Raw genomic sequence first — 14436 nt, forward strand, 5'->3', positions numbered from 1 at the left:
AGATAGGTGATTGTTTGGCCCTTCATGTTGCATTCAAGGAAAGTGAGTGGATGTTTGGTTGACTCTCAGATGTGGTTCATTCCTTCTTTCCTATCGAACATCTATGGCCTTTGTCACCTTTTCTTCTTTTTTGTGTTTGTTACTCTCTTGTAACACCTCTTATCTTCGTCACTTACATGAGTTTATTGTGTTGAGGGGTCCATAAAACTCCTAACTTTTTAAGAACAAAAAAGGAGGTGAGACATTTTATTGAGTATTTCTGTGTTTGATGGGATGTTCCCCTAAGGACTGTGGTTCACCCTGACAAGCAGAGTCAAAAGAGCCTGCTTTCTAAATTGTCTGAGATTTGTTGCTAAAAGTGTAAAATATTTATAGGGATTATGACTGTTCAGTAGTCTGCCTCTTGTTTTTTTTTTGTTGGCTGTTGGTTATTTGTGAAAAAACTGGCTATACCTGCAATTATTATTATTTGCTCAAAGTGGAAAAAAAACACTTCCCAAGATGAACAGTAAGTGGTTGACAGGTACACTTGTGTGGTTTATTCTTTCTTTCGTATCAAATATCTATCGTCCTTATTTATCCTCCTCCTTTTTTTTGTATCTTACTCTCTTGTAATATCTCTTCTATTTGTGTTTCAAGTGCTGTAAAGCTTACTTAAAATGAAACTGAAAGTAGCTACATTTGCATCGTTATTATTTGCTCTGTGAAAATGACGTTCAAAGATGAATGAATAATTGTCAGGGATGCCATTTTTCATTTTCACAAAAAAAATAGTTATTATCCTTTGCATTGTTTTCTGTTGAACCCCATACAACTGTGTTTATTTACTGTCTTTTTGTTTTCAAATCACCAAATCCCAGTGGCGTCCCCGAATAGTTGAAATGTGTGATTGTCTGTTCCAGTGGGCGTCAGTCGTCTACAGCAAACCGAGGGTCAGGAAGAGCAGGGGCCAGCCGCAGCTCTGTGGTGGCTGCAAGGGAGAGGTCGGAGATAGGCAAGAGCAGCAGCAGCGGCGGCAGCAGCAGCAACCCGGCCACTGTGAGCACAGCAGCCTCCAGCATGTCCAGTCCTGGTCAACAACAGCAACAGCAGCAGCAGCAACCACAGCAGGACAGCAGTGGAAGCAGTGGTGGTGGCGGCAGTGGTAACGGCAGGCCCAGAGATGGGGGTGGAGGAGCAGGACGGACAGGGGCTGTGGCGCAGTCAGAAGGTATGCTCAGTGTTACAGTGCCCATCTCCTTGATTCTATTATTGTGTGTGTGTGGTTTGCGGGTGCCCTAGTGTGGTTTTCTCCTTTCCTGTCAAACATTTGTCGTCCTTATTAAATCTCTTTTTCGTTTTCTTTGTATATTATCTGCATTAACGCCTCTAATCTTCTGCATTCATATGACCTATTTGTGTTGCTAGCACTGTAAAACTATAACTTGAACAATAGAAAACTGTTCTTGACAGTTTTGTATCAATGTATACATTGTAATAGTAATAGTGAATTACATGACCTGCATGTGTGCTTTTGGCTTACTTTGCTGAAATAACCAAATTGAATTGACCCAAGTTCCTCTTCTTTCAGACTCGGGATCAGGTATGCCCCTCGGAGCTGTAGGAGGCGCAGGTCCAGACAATGACAACGATGAGTCGGAGATGAACCGACTACAAGGTAAGCTACAGAAACTGTTTTGATAGGCATGATATAGTTGGGTTTTTTTTCATTTTTTTTCTTGAGTCAAGTTAAACTCTTCCTCTCCCTCTTTTTTGTTTATTTTTTGTTTTGTTTTATAAAATGGTTGGTTGGTTGGTGGGTGCACTAGTGTAGTTTGCTCCCTTTTCCCTATCAAACGTCTGTCATCCTTATCTCTCCTTTTTTTTCTTTGTGTGTTACTCCCTTGTACCTCTCATCTTAAGCTTTTATTAGACCTATTTGTGTTGCAAGATCTTTCATCTGGAGCTCATAATACTTGGTCTAGTTTTGTTTTGTTTTGTTTTGTCTTTTTATTTCTTGCCAGCAGGTGGTTGGCGGGTGCTCTGATGGGGTTTGCTTCTTCTTTTCTATCAAACATCTATCGTCCTGATCTCTTCTTCTTTTTTTTGTTGTTGCCTGTTACTCCCTTTTAACACCTCTAATCTGCGGCACATATACGACCTTACTGTGTTGCAAGTGCCATAAAACTCTTACTAAAACTATAAACTGATCTCTCCTGCTTCTTTTTTTTGTGTTTGTTATACTCTTGTAACATCTCAAATTTTCGGCACTTATTGAGTTACAAGTGCAGAAAAACTTTTGTTAAAACAAAATGTTTTTGCCATCTCCAACACAAACACTCTAACCTCAAATAACCTATATTGGGATTTTTTGGTATGTTTTTTTCAAACATTATAGTTAAATTTACACTTGAATGGATGCCTTCTACTTCACAAAGGCCTTAAAGAGATTTGCTTTTGATTTAGATGTTGTGTTGTCTGGTTTTGAAATTTAGAATTAAATGAGAAGCAATGTCTTGATACTGACAAATTTTAATGAGACATAAGTGGTCCAGTAAAGGAGTAGCAAAGTATGTCACGGGATAGACAAAACAAAGGGCATAATTTTATTTTGCATGTTTATTGTTATAATAGACACATTTTCTTGTAATTTTTTTAGTATTAAGATATGGGTACATGTCATCATCATCATTAAATGTCAAACAATTTTTCATTCTTCCTGTTTTGTATTTCTTAAAGACTAACAATTACTACCATGTTGACACATTTTTTTATGTAACCTACAAATATGGGCACCAAATCAGGACAGAAGACCAAAAAAAAAAAAAAAGAAGAGAGATCTGCATGTATGAAAGGAAAAAAGAACCATTATTGGCTGTCACTGCAGACTGCACCATGGTCATTTACATTTCCCTCCTCCCCCTCCAACCCCTCCTCCCCGTCCCCCTCTCCCCACCCCCACCTCCCCCAACAGCTTTACTGGAAGCAAGAGGCTTGCCATCCCATCTGTTCGGAGCCCTCGGGCCTCGAATGCATCAGCTGCTGCACAGAACTATGAGTGGAGGAACCAGTGAGTAGTTCAGATTGAGGAAATGCTGTTTTTTAATGTGGGAAAGGAGCCCCATTGGTAGGGTTTGGGGTTCTGCAGGATTTTTTAAATTTTGAAAAGGAGGAGTGAAGGAAATTGTTTTGCGGTTTCTGAGGTGTAATCGATCACATTCTGTGTATATCAAGCCTTTTCTGGTGCCTTATTTGAAGAGTTTGTTTTATAGGAACCTTTTCAGGTTCTTTCATTTTTCATGGAAATTTGATGATTAAAAAAATGTATTGCCTGTTACCACTTTTTATGTTTTATATTCTAATAATAACATGGTGCATATCCCCACTTGAAAGTAGGCTCTATGTGCTTTGCTATTAATTATTATTCCAACAGATCTTTAAGCGCTCCGAAACATTCTCGGCTTCCTAGGAAGCAGTCAATTCAAGCTCTGAGCTGTTGCATGCAGAAGATGTGACTTCAATTTCCCCCTACAGATGTTATATCCTACTCAGCCAAGGACAGTCAGGGTCAAAATAATTGTTCTTCAAAATCGATGAAATTGTATTGATGGGGATTTTAGACTTTTGCAATCTTTGTTACAACAGGGCTGCCCATCATTATGAATTTCGTGGAATTGTCATGGTTTTTGTTCCTTCTCACAAAAATATGATTGTAGCACTCGTGATTCCTATTTTTTAAAATGTGTTTGCCATTCAGTTATCCTAACCCATTCCTTTCCTCCTGCAATATAAGAAAAACCTTCCGATCCCAACAGTCAACTTTTACTCGTTGCGTCACATGCCACTGTCTAACAGTACTCCATTTGTGCACCGAACCCATTTGTGCTATAGTTGCTGAGTGACACTTTGCATTTTTAAAAGCATCAGTTGCACCGAAGCCAGGAGTATGACATAGTTTGATGAGTTAAGAAATTCTTACACTTTGCCTAGGCCTACGAGAGAATTTAAGAAGGAAATGGATCATTATTTGAAACAATCAGCTATGGTTCTCAGCATGGTGTGTAAGTGATGCCCACTCAAGATCAGAAGCTTGTGATGTGTTTCGTCAGTTTCATTTGTTTTTGCAAGAGTCAAGCTGACTGCCAAAAACTCTACAACAACCCCTTCCCCACCCCTCCCCTTCATTGTTTTCCTAACTCAATGAGAGCCAGCCCACGATGACCTCTTTCATTTCATAATGCTTTTCTTGTATTATGTTACCTTGATCCTTAAACTTGCAATCCATGTCCTTAACACTCCATGGAAAAAGACTATCCCTGCCCAAACATAATGAATTTTTAAGCCGAATTACTAATTTTTTTAAAATTGATTACTAAAACATGCAGGTGGGTGGGCTGCCCTGCTACCGTACAATTTTTTAAAAGTAATGGATTTTATAATATTGTTGCACATTTGTTTGTATTAAACTTGTTTTTCACTAGTGTTACACATATATATATATATATATATGCAAATATTAAATCCCAGTCTGTGTTTGCAGTGACCAAGGTCCAGCACTTGCTGCAAGGTCTACAGGCCACTGGTGATGAAGCCCAGCAGCTGTCTGCCGTCATGGAGATGTGCCAGGTGAGAGGGTTGGGGTGTAAAGGGTTCGTGTAGGGCTCATGAGTTCCCTGTCAGCAAGGGAAGGATAGATTTGTGTTTCCTACTGTGAGATTACCAGACTGTGATGAAGAAATCTTGAGGAAATGCAGTGGAAAAGTTTTTTGAAAATTTGAGGACATAAGTTTTGTGGAAATGTCAGTTAATAAGTTTTGTAGAATAAAAAGTTTGTGAAAATGTCAGTGGGTTTTTTTTCTTCTGAATAGTTCACACTGACCGACAAAGTTAATTGATCTCCTAATCCTAATGAGATGTGCCTCCGTATTGTGTACAACAGTCATGAATTTTTGTTATGTAGTGTGCGTTTACTTATTTGTTCCTGTGTGGGTTGTTGGAGGGTGACACTGGTAGGTCCTTCTTCTTGTCTTTTCCTCTGTATCTGCATGTGTCTCTCTTGCTTATTTCCCTGCACTAAATATGGTCTTTGTCACATCAATGCGCTTCTCATTGCTCAGATTCAAACTGTTCTAATCTGTTCCCAGGGAAATGTCCCTATTGCAGTGTACTTATTTTCATGTGAATCTCAACTCTGCATCATCCCATCACTGATTTAGTGTCCCAATTTTGGTCAATAACGTTTCTTTCCAACAAATGTATTGTGGAAGTGGTTAAAAGATACCATCAATAGGTCCTATTTTTCTTCTGTCCTGTAAATGTTTGTATGTAGGTGGTTGGTGGGTGCTCTGTGTAGTTTGCTTCTTTTTTTTCATTTCAAATATCCATCGCTGGTGGTCGGTGGATGCTCTGGTGTGGTTTGCTCCTTTCTTTGTATCAAACATCTATGTGGGATGTTGGCGGTTGCTCTGGTGTGGTTTGCTCCTTCTTTCTTATCAAACATCTGTGTATCATCCTGATCTCTCCTCTTTCTTTTTTGTGTTGGTTACTCTCTTGCAACACCTATAATCTTTGACACTTGTATGACTTAACTGTGTTGCAAGTGTTAAACTCTTACTAAAACCAAAAAATTACATGTATTATTACTTCTCATTTCTTCCCCTCCCTCATCCCCCCTCCTCTCCCCAAAAGATCCTGGTGATGGGCAATGAGGACAGCCTGGTGGGTTTCCCCATCAAGCAGGTGGTGCCCGCCCTCATCCAGCTGCTGCAGATGGAGCACAACTTTGAAATGATGATCCACGCCAGCCGGGCGCTCACCTACATGATGGAGGCCTTGCCGCGCTCGTCAGCCTCTGTGGTGGAAGGGGTGGCTGTCTTCTTGGAGAAGGTGAGCTCTGTCTGGCATACGCACGTTTTTGTTTTGTAGCGAGTGGTTGGCAGGTGCTCTGGTATGGTTTGCTCCCTTTTTCCCCCCATCAAAAACATTTTTTGTCCATATCTTTCTAAAAAAAAATTTCTTTGTGTATTACTCTCTAGTAATACCTCGTATCTTCGGCTGTTATATGACCTATTAATGTTGCAAGTGCCAAAAAAGAAACCCCTTATGATTGTGAAAACACTTTTGTATTGTAGTGGGTGATTGGTGGAGGATGTTCTGGTGTGGTGAGAGTTTCTTGTGGTTGGAGGGTGCTCTGGTGTTGTTTTTCTTTTGCTCTATTGTTTTTGCTATAATTTTCACATTTACCATGTTCTCTTGAAATTTAAATTTTTTTTACATGAGCTGGGTTTTTTTGGTTCATTTTTATTTCACCTCTTCTCCTCTTTTGTTTGGGGGTGGGTCTCTGCAGTTATAAAGTTTAAATCCTGGCCCCTCAGCTCCATCATTCTTTTTGTCTTGTAAAGTGATGAGTAAGCTTTTTCATTTTCTCTTTATTTAGCTTTGGAAAGGTAAGAAAAAAAGTACTTAGTTTAAAAAAAACATTTCATGAGTATTAACACAATGTACACTTTCGTATGTGAAATGTGTTTTCTGAGCATCAGGTTTTGTATTCATAAATATCTTCTCGCTGCTCTTTTTGATTGAATTAAGCATAGGGTACATGTGTTACCAATAGGAAGCTTGATGTTTTGCAAACTTCTATGACAGTTAAGAGTAGTTTTTAAAATGATTATTTATTTGTACTATAGGGGAAGTTTGTTACGAGACTGGGTGCGAAGCCCTCATACAATGATATAAATCTTTTTTTTTTGGTTTCAATTCTGAATCTTCTAATACAGTAAATTATTTTTAGGCTTTTTTTGTTGTTTGATAAAGTTAAAGATTGTTTGAAAAGTTTAAATGTTGTATAAAAAGTTTTATTCTCTTTCAGCTGCAAGTCATAAACTGTATTGACGTGGCTGAGCAGTCTCTGTCAGCATTGGAAACTCTCTCTAAGAGGCATGGGAAAGCAATCTTGCAGGCTGTGAGTTCCTCATTCAGTTTGAATTTATTTGCATTTTAACGATAATAATAATAGATGTTGCATAATAAAACTATTTGACAGGTGTATGTGTAGAATATTTTATTTGTGTTTGTATAAAAATATCTACAGACAAAAATTTTTCGCAAAGTCTTTTTAGTTACTGTTAACTGATTGCTCTCAACACAAATTTTAGCTTTTACTCACATGGATGGCTTGGTTTAGTTGGTGTAGGCTTGTAGTGTAAAAAAAATGTTGAATCAGGTCAGTTTACACCAACTAAAGAAGAGCATTTGCCCACTTTTACTTGTTCTGTGTTGACTTTGTGAAAATTAATTACTGAAGTAAGATTGAGAAGTGAATTTACCCCCATATATTTTCCCTCTGTTATTTCTATCTTACTCTATCCCCTCACTGAATAAGCGTGGACAGTGTCATTACAATGTAAAGAAAATGGGAAGTATTTATATGTGATTGTCTTGGACAAGTTGTGAATGGGTTTTGAAAAAGACCTCAGGTCACATTGAGATGTTTATGTTTTTGTTGAACCAGGGATGATATCACATTGAAATCTCTGTTTTTATTATACCAGGGAAAAGGTCACATTGAAATTTGTTCTTATTCTACCAGGGAGGAAAAAGTCCCATTGAAATCTTTACACTTTAGTTCCACTTAAGAGGAAATCTTTGTTTTTGTTCCTCCAGGAAAAAAGGTCACATTGAAAATTTTTTTGTGTTTTTGCTCCGACACGGAGGAAGTCACATTGAAATTTTTGTGTTTTTGTTCCACCAGGGAGGAATTTCTGCCTGCTTGATGTTCTTGGACTTCTTCAGCATCATTGCCCAGCGGCGAGCCCTGACTATCACAGCCAACTGTGTGCAGTCCATGTCTGCCGATGAGTTCCACTACATGAGGGACTCGCTGTCTCTCCTCAGTGGCCGGCTCAATCACTCTGTACGTTCCTTAGTATTGATGACGTTCATTCAGTTGCTCTAAGCTCAGAGGGCATCATTTTTCAGAAGGGGGGAGGGGGGGAAAGAACCGTTTCATTTTTCTTTAAAAATTGTACTCGCATTACCTTTATCTTTTTGTGTGTGGTATTTATTTTCTCAATACTTAAAATTTGAATTTCGACAAATATTTCTTGAACAGATGGGACTGATATCACAGATATAAAAAAGAAACTGCAGTTGTTGTTGTTTTTTTTATTTAAAAATTCTGGGTGTAGTTCATATGAAAAGTTTGCTGATGATAATTTTTGTATCCACGGTATTATGCTCTCTAACTGCCTAGCTGGTTTCTTGAAAATTGTGTAACAGGAAAGGAATAAAGTCTTCTATTTTAAATGAGGAGAGCAACTCAACGGACAATGCACAGCACTTTCATACCATTTGTAGTGCATGCTGATTCCTGATTTTTATAAAGGACCTGCAGACTGATCTCACGAGAAGTCCATAGTATAAAAGTCGTCCACCCACCCAACCTATTTCAAACATGATTGACCTAGTGCGCAGGCTGGGGTCACAGCGGGGTTGGTGCTAAGTCTTATGAGAACTGGAGACAGTTGGCAGTGGTCATCAAAATGCACAAAGACTTGGGGAGTTGTACTATACTTTTACCTTTTATTGTTCTTATTCTCTGTGGGTATGGGTTCTAAGTGGTTTTGTGCTGAGAACTGAAGCTGATCAAAACTAGACAGTCGAGGAACAGTGGGTGATTGGAGAACACCGCTGGTAGGTCCCACTTCTTTTACTCCTTCTGTTGCTTGTCTGTCTGTATGGCTTTTTTTCTGCATTTAAATGACAATTATTGTGTCGGGCAGTGTGTTGTTGAAGGGCAGCCGTGGTATGTCCTTCTTCTTTTTTCTCCCTCTATTGTTTCTGTCTGCATTTCTTGCTTTTTCCTTGCTCTGAATGACGATTGTTGTGTGATGGGCTTCTCTTTACTCAAGTTAACAAACATTTACAGGACAGCAAGTCTGTTGAGAGTGTTTGCCTATGCTTTGCCCGCCTTGTGGACAACTTTCAAAACGATCAGAGATTGCTGAAAGAAATTGCTGTTCACGACCTGCTGACCAACATTCAGCAACTGGTGAGTTAGTGTCTGGAGTTGAAAAGCTCCTCCAAAACGCTGATAGCACATCTCTATTATTAGACTTTACATACGTTAGAGGTTTATCTTTCAGGATAAATCCAGAAATGCGAATTTCTGAAATTGCCCACATTTTGCCCAACATATATATATATTTTAATCTCTTTGTTCATATCGTGATACAAGATATTGTAGAAAATATGTTCCTTAAATTTTAAGGTGGTTTATTTTGAATTCCAAGAGAAGCAGCAAAGATAGGGATTAAAAAACCCTCATTTGAGAAATGAAGCAATGCTTTGATCAACGCAAATGGCGACATTTGCCAGCCTCACCTTTGAACTCATTGAGATCATAATTTATACTTAAAATTTCAGTGGAGTCTGTTCAAATCAAAATCTGCAGAACAGATTTTCTTCAGGTCAGCTGTATTTACAGTTCAGAGAGATTGCTCAAATAGAAGAAAAAAAATTGGGGATTTTATTTTATTTCTCTTTACCGCCGTTTTCGGATCGACTGTAAGGTTAAGTAGACTCCACTGTATCTAAAAATTATGGATGCCTTTGCTGGTCTACCCTTGATATGTCCAGAAGAGTCGAATTATTTTTATGTATTTGGATTTTGTACTGGATAGTTGAAGAAGTTGACAGAAAATGTTTCCATTCTTTGTAGTCATTAATGTAAAAGTTTATCATCAGTTCAGCAGCCTGTCAACCCAGTACATTGTTTAAGAGGGTAGGAGTCTTTAAAAATACAGTTGCATTTGTGCAAGACAACCACCCATCATCGATGAGAAAAATGGTCATCTTACATAGGTGATCTTCTCAGACATTGTCATTATGATAAAGGAAAAAATGCAGGGGGGGGGGGAATTGGTCATTTGTACAGGTGATTGTCTTCCTGCAGGTTTGATGGGTTTCCTTTTGCAATGCAAGGTGATGTCTCAGATTTATAAATGCTTGAAGGATAATGCATATTGAAATCTGTGAATGGTGATAAAGATTAAGATTTGTGAATGATAATGAAAATTGAAATCTGTGAATGATGATGCAATTTTCCTTCATGGAACTGTCTTTTTTCAGCTTGTAATGAGCCCGCCTGTCATCAGCACCAGTGTGTTCGTCACAGTGGTCAGGATGTTAGTGGTCATGTGCTCAAACTGTCCAGATCTGGCCGTCATACTGCTCAAACAGAGTAAGTACTACTGGCTTTTCTCTATAGCTGCTATGGGTGCTAATCGTCTACTTTTCAGAGTTAGTAATGTTCTGCTTCTTTTTAGCAGGTTGTTAGCGGGTGTTCTGGTGTGGTTTGCTCCTTCTTTCCTATCAAACATCCATCATACTGATCTTTCCTTTCTTTTTGTGCCCCTTGGCGCTCATATGACCTTATGCAGTTGCGAGCGCCGTAAAACCCTCTACTATAGAAAAAATTTTTGTGTTTGTTAATCCCTTGTAACACCTCTAATCTTTGGCACTTATATGACCTTATTGTGTTGCAAGTGCCGTAAAACCCTTAGGAAAAAAAAATCAACAAAAAAACTCTTGCAAAACTAAAACACTTCTTTTCAATGTTACTTATTTTACCAAATGGGGAGGATGTTTATCAACTATCTCTGTCTTTCTGCTGGGATATTGTATATCTCTCAGACCAGATTGGTTCTAAATGCTCTTAAGTGTTCCGGTGGGGATGTATAAGTTCTACAATTATTTTTATTAATTTTTTTGTTAGTAATGTTCCCATTTTCACAATCTGTCCCTATAGAATTGTAACCATTATGTTGCTTTCACCTGATACCATGGGTGCGTTCATCATGTTTGCTGCCCAGCAGTAAATAGCAGGTCGACAACATTTTTTACTGTAACTACAGTTTTTTTTTCAAGAACAGAAATAATCTTTGTTTTTCCCATTGCCCCTTGGTGAAGTGGTGTTTTAACACGCAGATGTCAGTTTCAACTGCCTCTGAAAAGTCTGGAAAATTGTTTAAATATTAATGTGATTTTACATTCCTGTAAAGTTCCTAGAGTTTGTTTTTATTTACTTGAGTTCTGGAAAAACCTTGTCATTGGGAAATACTCTGAATGTAAAATTTGCCAAGATGGGGATAATATGTTGGGTCATGGAAGATTGAAAATGATCATCCCTAAATCTCAGATGGATTACTGAGAAATTGTTACAGGTCATGCCAAAGTTACAGATTTTTTCCATGGAGGTTCACTGTTTACAAAACGTTTGAGATGTTACATTGACTTATTTTGTATGTCATTATAAAACTAATGAATAAATAAAATTTTGTTTTAATAATGATTTTTACTTTTATTAACTTACAGAAATTGCTGAGACTTTGAGGTATCTCTTGACGGGCTCCTCAGAGACCACTGACCAGTGCTTTGAGGTAAATATACTTGGTAATAGTAAACTTCGGACCCATCTGTCACCCATATCCCTCCTGCTTCTTTAATTTATATGTTACTGTCGAGTTGTTAAAGATCCAGATGTTACCGTCTAGAAACATCTATATTCTTCTGCACTTCCATGAACTAATTGTATTGCAAATGCCATAAAACACTTACTTACACAAAACTAAATTTGGGACACATCCCTCTCTGATTCATTTGGTTGTGATTGTTGAAGTTGTGTGGAAAGACTTTACTTCCTGTTTTGTACAGAAGACTTGTCACCCCTAGGACTTGTTCTGCTTTATCTAATGCATCAGAAAAATGGAACCAGCTGCTTTCGCAGAGCTGCAAGTTAGCCGCTGTGATTCTATTCGATGCGGAACTTAACTAACAAGCAGAAGTGTGGGGTTCTATTTTGATTCTTTCTGGAATATTTTTTTGCGCAGGATGTAGAACTTGGCCAACAAACAGAAGTGTAGGGTTACATTTTTTTTGTTTCTAAAACATTTTATGTCTCAGGGTATAGAACTTGGCCAACATGCGGAAGTATATTTTTCGATTCTCTATCTTGCTGGAATGTTTTTTTCTTTTAGGTTATAATTCAAGACTTGGTATAGATAAGACTATCTTTTGTTCATGTTAGTTGTTCAGTTTTGTTGTCCTTACCATTTGAGTGGGCGGTCGGAGGATGCGTCGGCTACAGCCTGCCTTTTCACCATTCTTTTTATCTTTCTCTGTGCCTCACATGTTGATGATCATCTCTTTTTACCAATTCAAACAACTCGATGTTACAATTGAACAAATTTTATAGGTTGTTTTTACTTACCAACCACTTTTATCAAAGGATTTTGTGTATAATGAAAAGTATCGTGGTCTCCTAGTTTTTGTATGATATAAATTTGATCACTAATAAACATAAATGGTCTGTAAACGCAGTCTTTATGTTAACAAACCAATTTGCCAGCTTCAGTTCACTAAAGATTTCTTTTTATTTTATATTGCTTGACATAACGATTTATCTTAACTTTTTTCTTGACAAGAAAGATTAGCATTATCTTCTGATGAAAATGCTTATCATTTCTCTCTCTTTTTCTTTCTCTCTCTCCACAGCTTGTCTCCCGTACACCCCAGGAGTTCTTTGAGATTGTCAGCCTTATCGGGTGAGTAGCTTGGCCGCGAGTATGTCCATAACTCACCTTTTTCACCAAAATCACACAGTTGTGCTACACTGGATACTACTATCTCACTGCAACCTGTTTGGGAATGAGACAGCTGATTCATAAGAAAAAGAATGGTCTGGATTAGATCGCCTGAAAAAAAGACGAATGGTTAGGAGGTGAAAATTATCATCAAAATGAGGCTACAGAGTGGAAGGAACAACACCCGAAAAACAAAAATCAGGTGCTCCGGCAGATTTCGGTTTAAGTGGACCTCACTGCGTTATTGTTGTTACTAGAGGTGTGCTTTTTTTTTTCTTTACTTGCCAATAACTAACATAAAAATGTGACTCTTGAATTTGCTTTATTTCCTTTCAGTGAACTGCTGCCCCGGCTGCCAACTGACGGGCTCTTCTCTGTCAACGCCTTGCTGCGTAAAGGAGGGACAATCAGCCAGGACGGGGCTTTCTGGCAGTGGCAGGATGACCGAGGGCTCTGGCACCTGTACACACCCATCGACAACAAGATTGTTGAGGTCAGTGGGAATCGTGTGTGTGTTTGTGTGTTCACTTTTTTTGGGTCCCCATTCATCCTATAAATGGTTGTGTGGGTGGTTCGCATGTGCTCTCGAGTGGTTTGATCTTTCTTTCCTATAAAAGATCTGTCATCCTCACCTCTCCTTTTTTGCGTTTGTTACTCTTGTAATGCTTCTAATCTTTGGCACTCATATGTGTTGCAATTGCGGTAAAACTCGACTAAATCAAAACATGAATGGATGCGAGCTAGTTAGTATGACATTATGTATGTGATCTGTTTAAGTGTGTTCACTTGGCACGCAGACTTTATTTCTGTGCGAGTGGTTGGAGGGCACCACTGGTAGGTCCTACTTCTTTTCTTTCCCCTCTCTTATTTCAGTCTGTATTGCTTCTTCCCTGTACAATATGACTATCATAGTGTCAATGTGCTTCTCATTACTCAAATTGAACAATCTCTTATAATGTGGTTGTTTTATGGTCTCCAGGCAGCGTATCAGGCTGGTGAGGAGGAGGTGAGCTTATCCACCATGGGCCGCTCCTACCTGCTAGATTTCAACTCCATGCAGCAGATCAACGAAGACACAGGGACGGCCAGGCCAGTGGTGCGGAAAGTCAACAGCCTGGGTCCGGCAGGACAGAATACCTCTGGGGATCCCTGTGAGTAGGATGGTCACTTTTTTTTTTTAATATGGAAAAGGGGTCGGGGCTGGGGGTGCTTCCTTAAATTATTGATAATAGTAATGAATGAGGAAAATAATTTTGATTTATAACACCTTCTACAGCGTGCACACAGCTCTAGGCGCTTTATGTAAAAGTGAGTACAGTACAGATTTAAAATAAATGAACGATCCTGTACATGCTATGAAAAATTAATCTTTGCTTATATGCACACATCAGGCACACTTCTTTCTTAACTCTTTATCTCCGGCAAGCCGCTCCCAGTGTCTCGCGGTCGGAACCACTGCGCCAGTTAGCCGCTGACAGTGGCTCAGGCTCATTCCTTTATGACAACTTCAACATCAAGTTACTTTTCGGCTATTGACAAAAACAGGTCTCTCATACTGGAAGTTCATTCATTAGATGAAGAACTATGAAAATATGTTTGCTAGTTTCCATTTAATGTCGTTTTTGTTGTTTTTAGATTTAGCACCAAAAAAAGGGTCACGGAATCTATGGAAGTCACTAAACTTTGGTGGCCAATTTCTCGCTAATTTTGCCACTGAAATCAGGCGACCCCTTTGTCTTTCAATTGCAAATATCTCCACTTCTAATCGAGGTGGTTGACTATTTTTTTTTCTTCGAAAGCAAAACAAATGAACAAG

The 14436-nt window shown here is 38.6% G+C and overlaps 1 protein-coding gene across 1 annotated transcript in view; it reads left to right on the forward strand.

Annotated features, from left to right (window-relative positions):
• The window catches only part of LOC101846782 (E3 ubiquitin-protein ligase TRIP12), a gene marked incomplete in the record, with an annotated part of 59416 nt that overhangs the window by 13347 nt on the left and 31633 nt on the right, over positions 1 to 14436 (forward strand). Inside the window, 13 exon segments of the mRNA XM_013089854.2 lie at positions 903 to 1210; positions 1571 to 1657; positions 2954 to 3049; positions 4520 to 4605; positions 5668 to 5865; positions 6848 to 6940; positions 7730 to 7891; positions 8906 to 9028; positions 10108 to 10219; positions 11353 to 11417; positions 12532 to 12581; positions 12957 to 13113; positions 13600 to 13771. Coding sequence (XP_012945308.1) covers positions 903 to 1210; positions 1571 to 1657; positions 2954 to 3049; positions 4520 to 4605; positions 5668 to 5865; positions 6848 to 6940; positions 7730 to 7891; positions 8906 to 9028; positions 10108 to 10219; positions 11353 to 11417; positions 12532 to 12581; positions 12957 to 13113; positions 13600 to 13771 — 1709 coding nt within the window.

Source organism: Aplysia californica, unplaced genomic scaffold (assembly GCF_000002075.1).
Source record: "Aplysia californica isolate F4 #8 unplaced genomic scaffold, AplCal3.0 scaffold01065, whole genome shotgun sequence".
NCBI lineage: Eukaryota > Metazoa > Mollusca > Gastropoda > Aplysiida > Aplysiidae > Aplysia > Aplysia californica.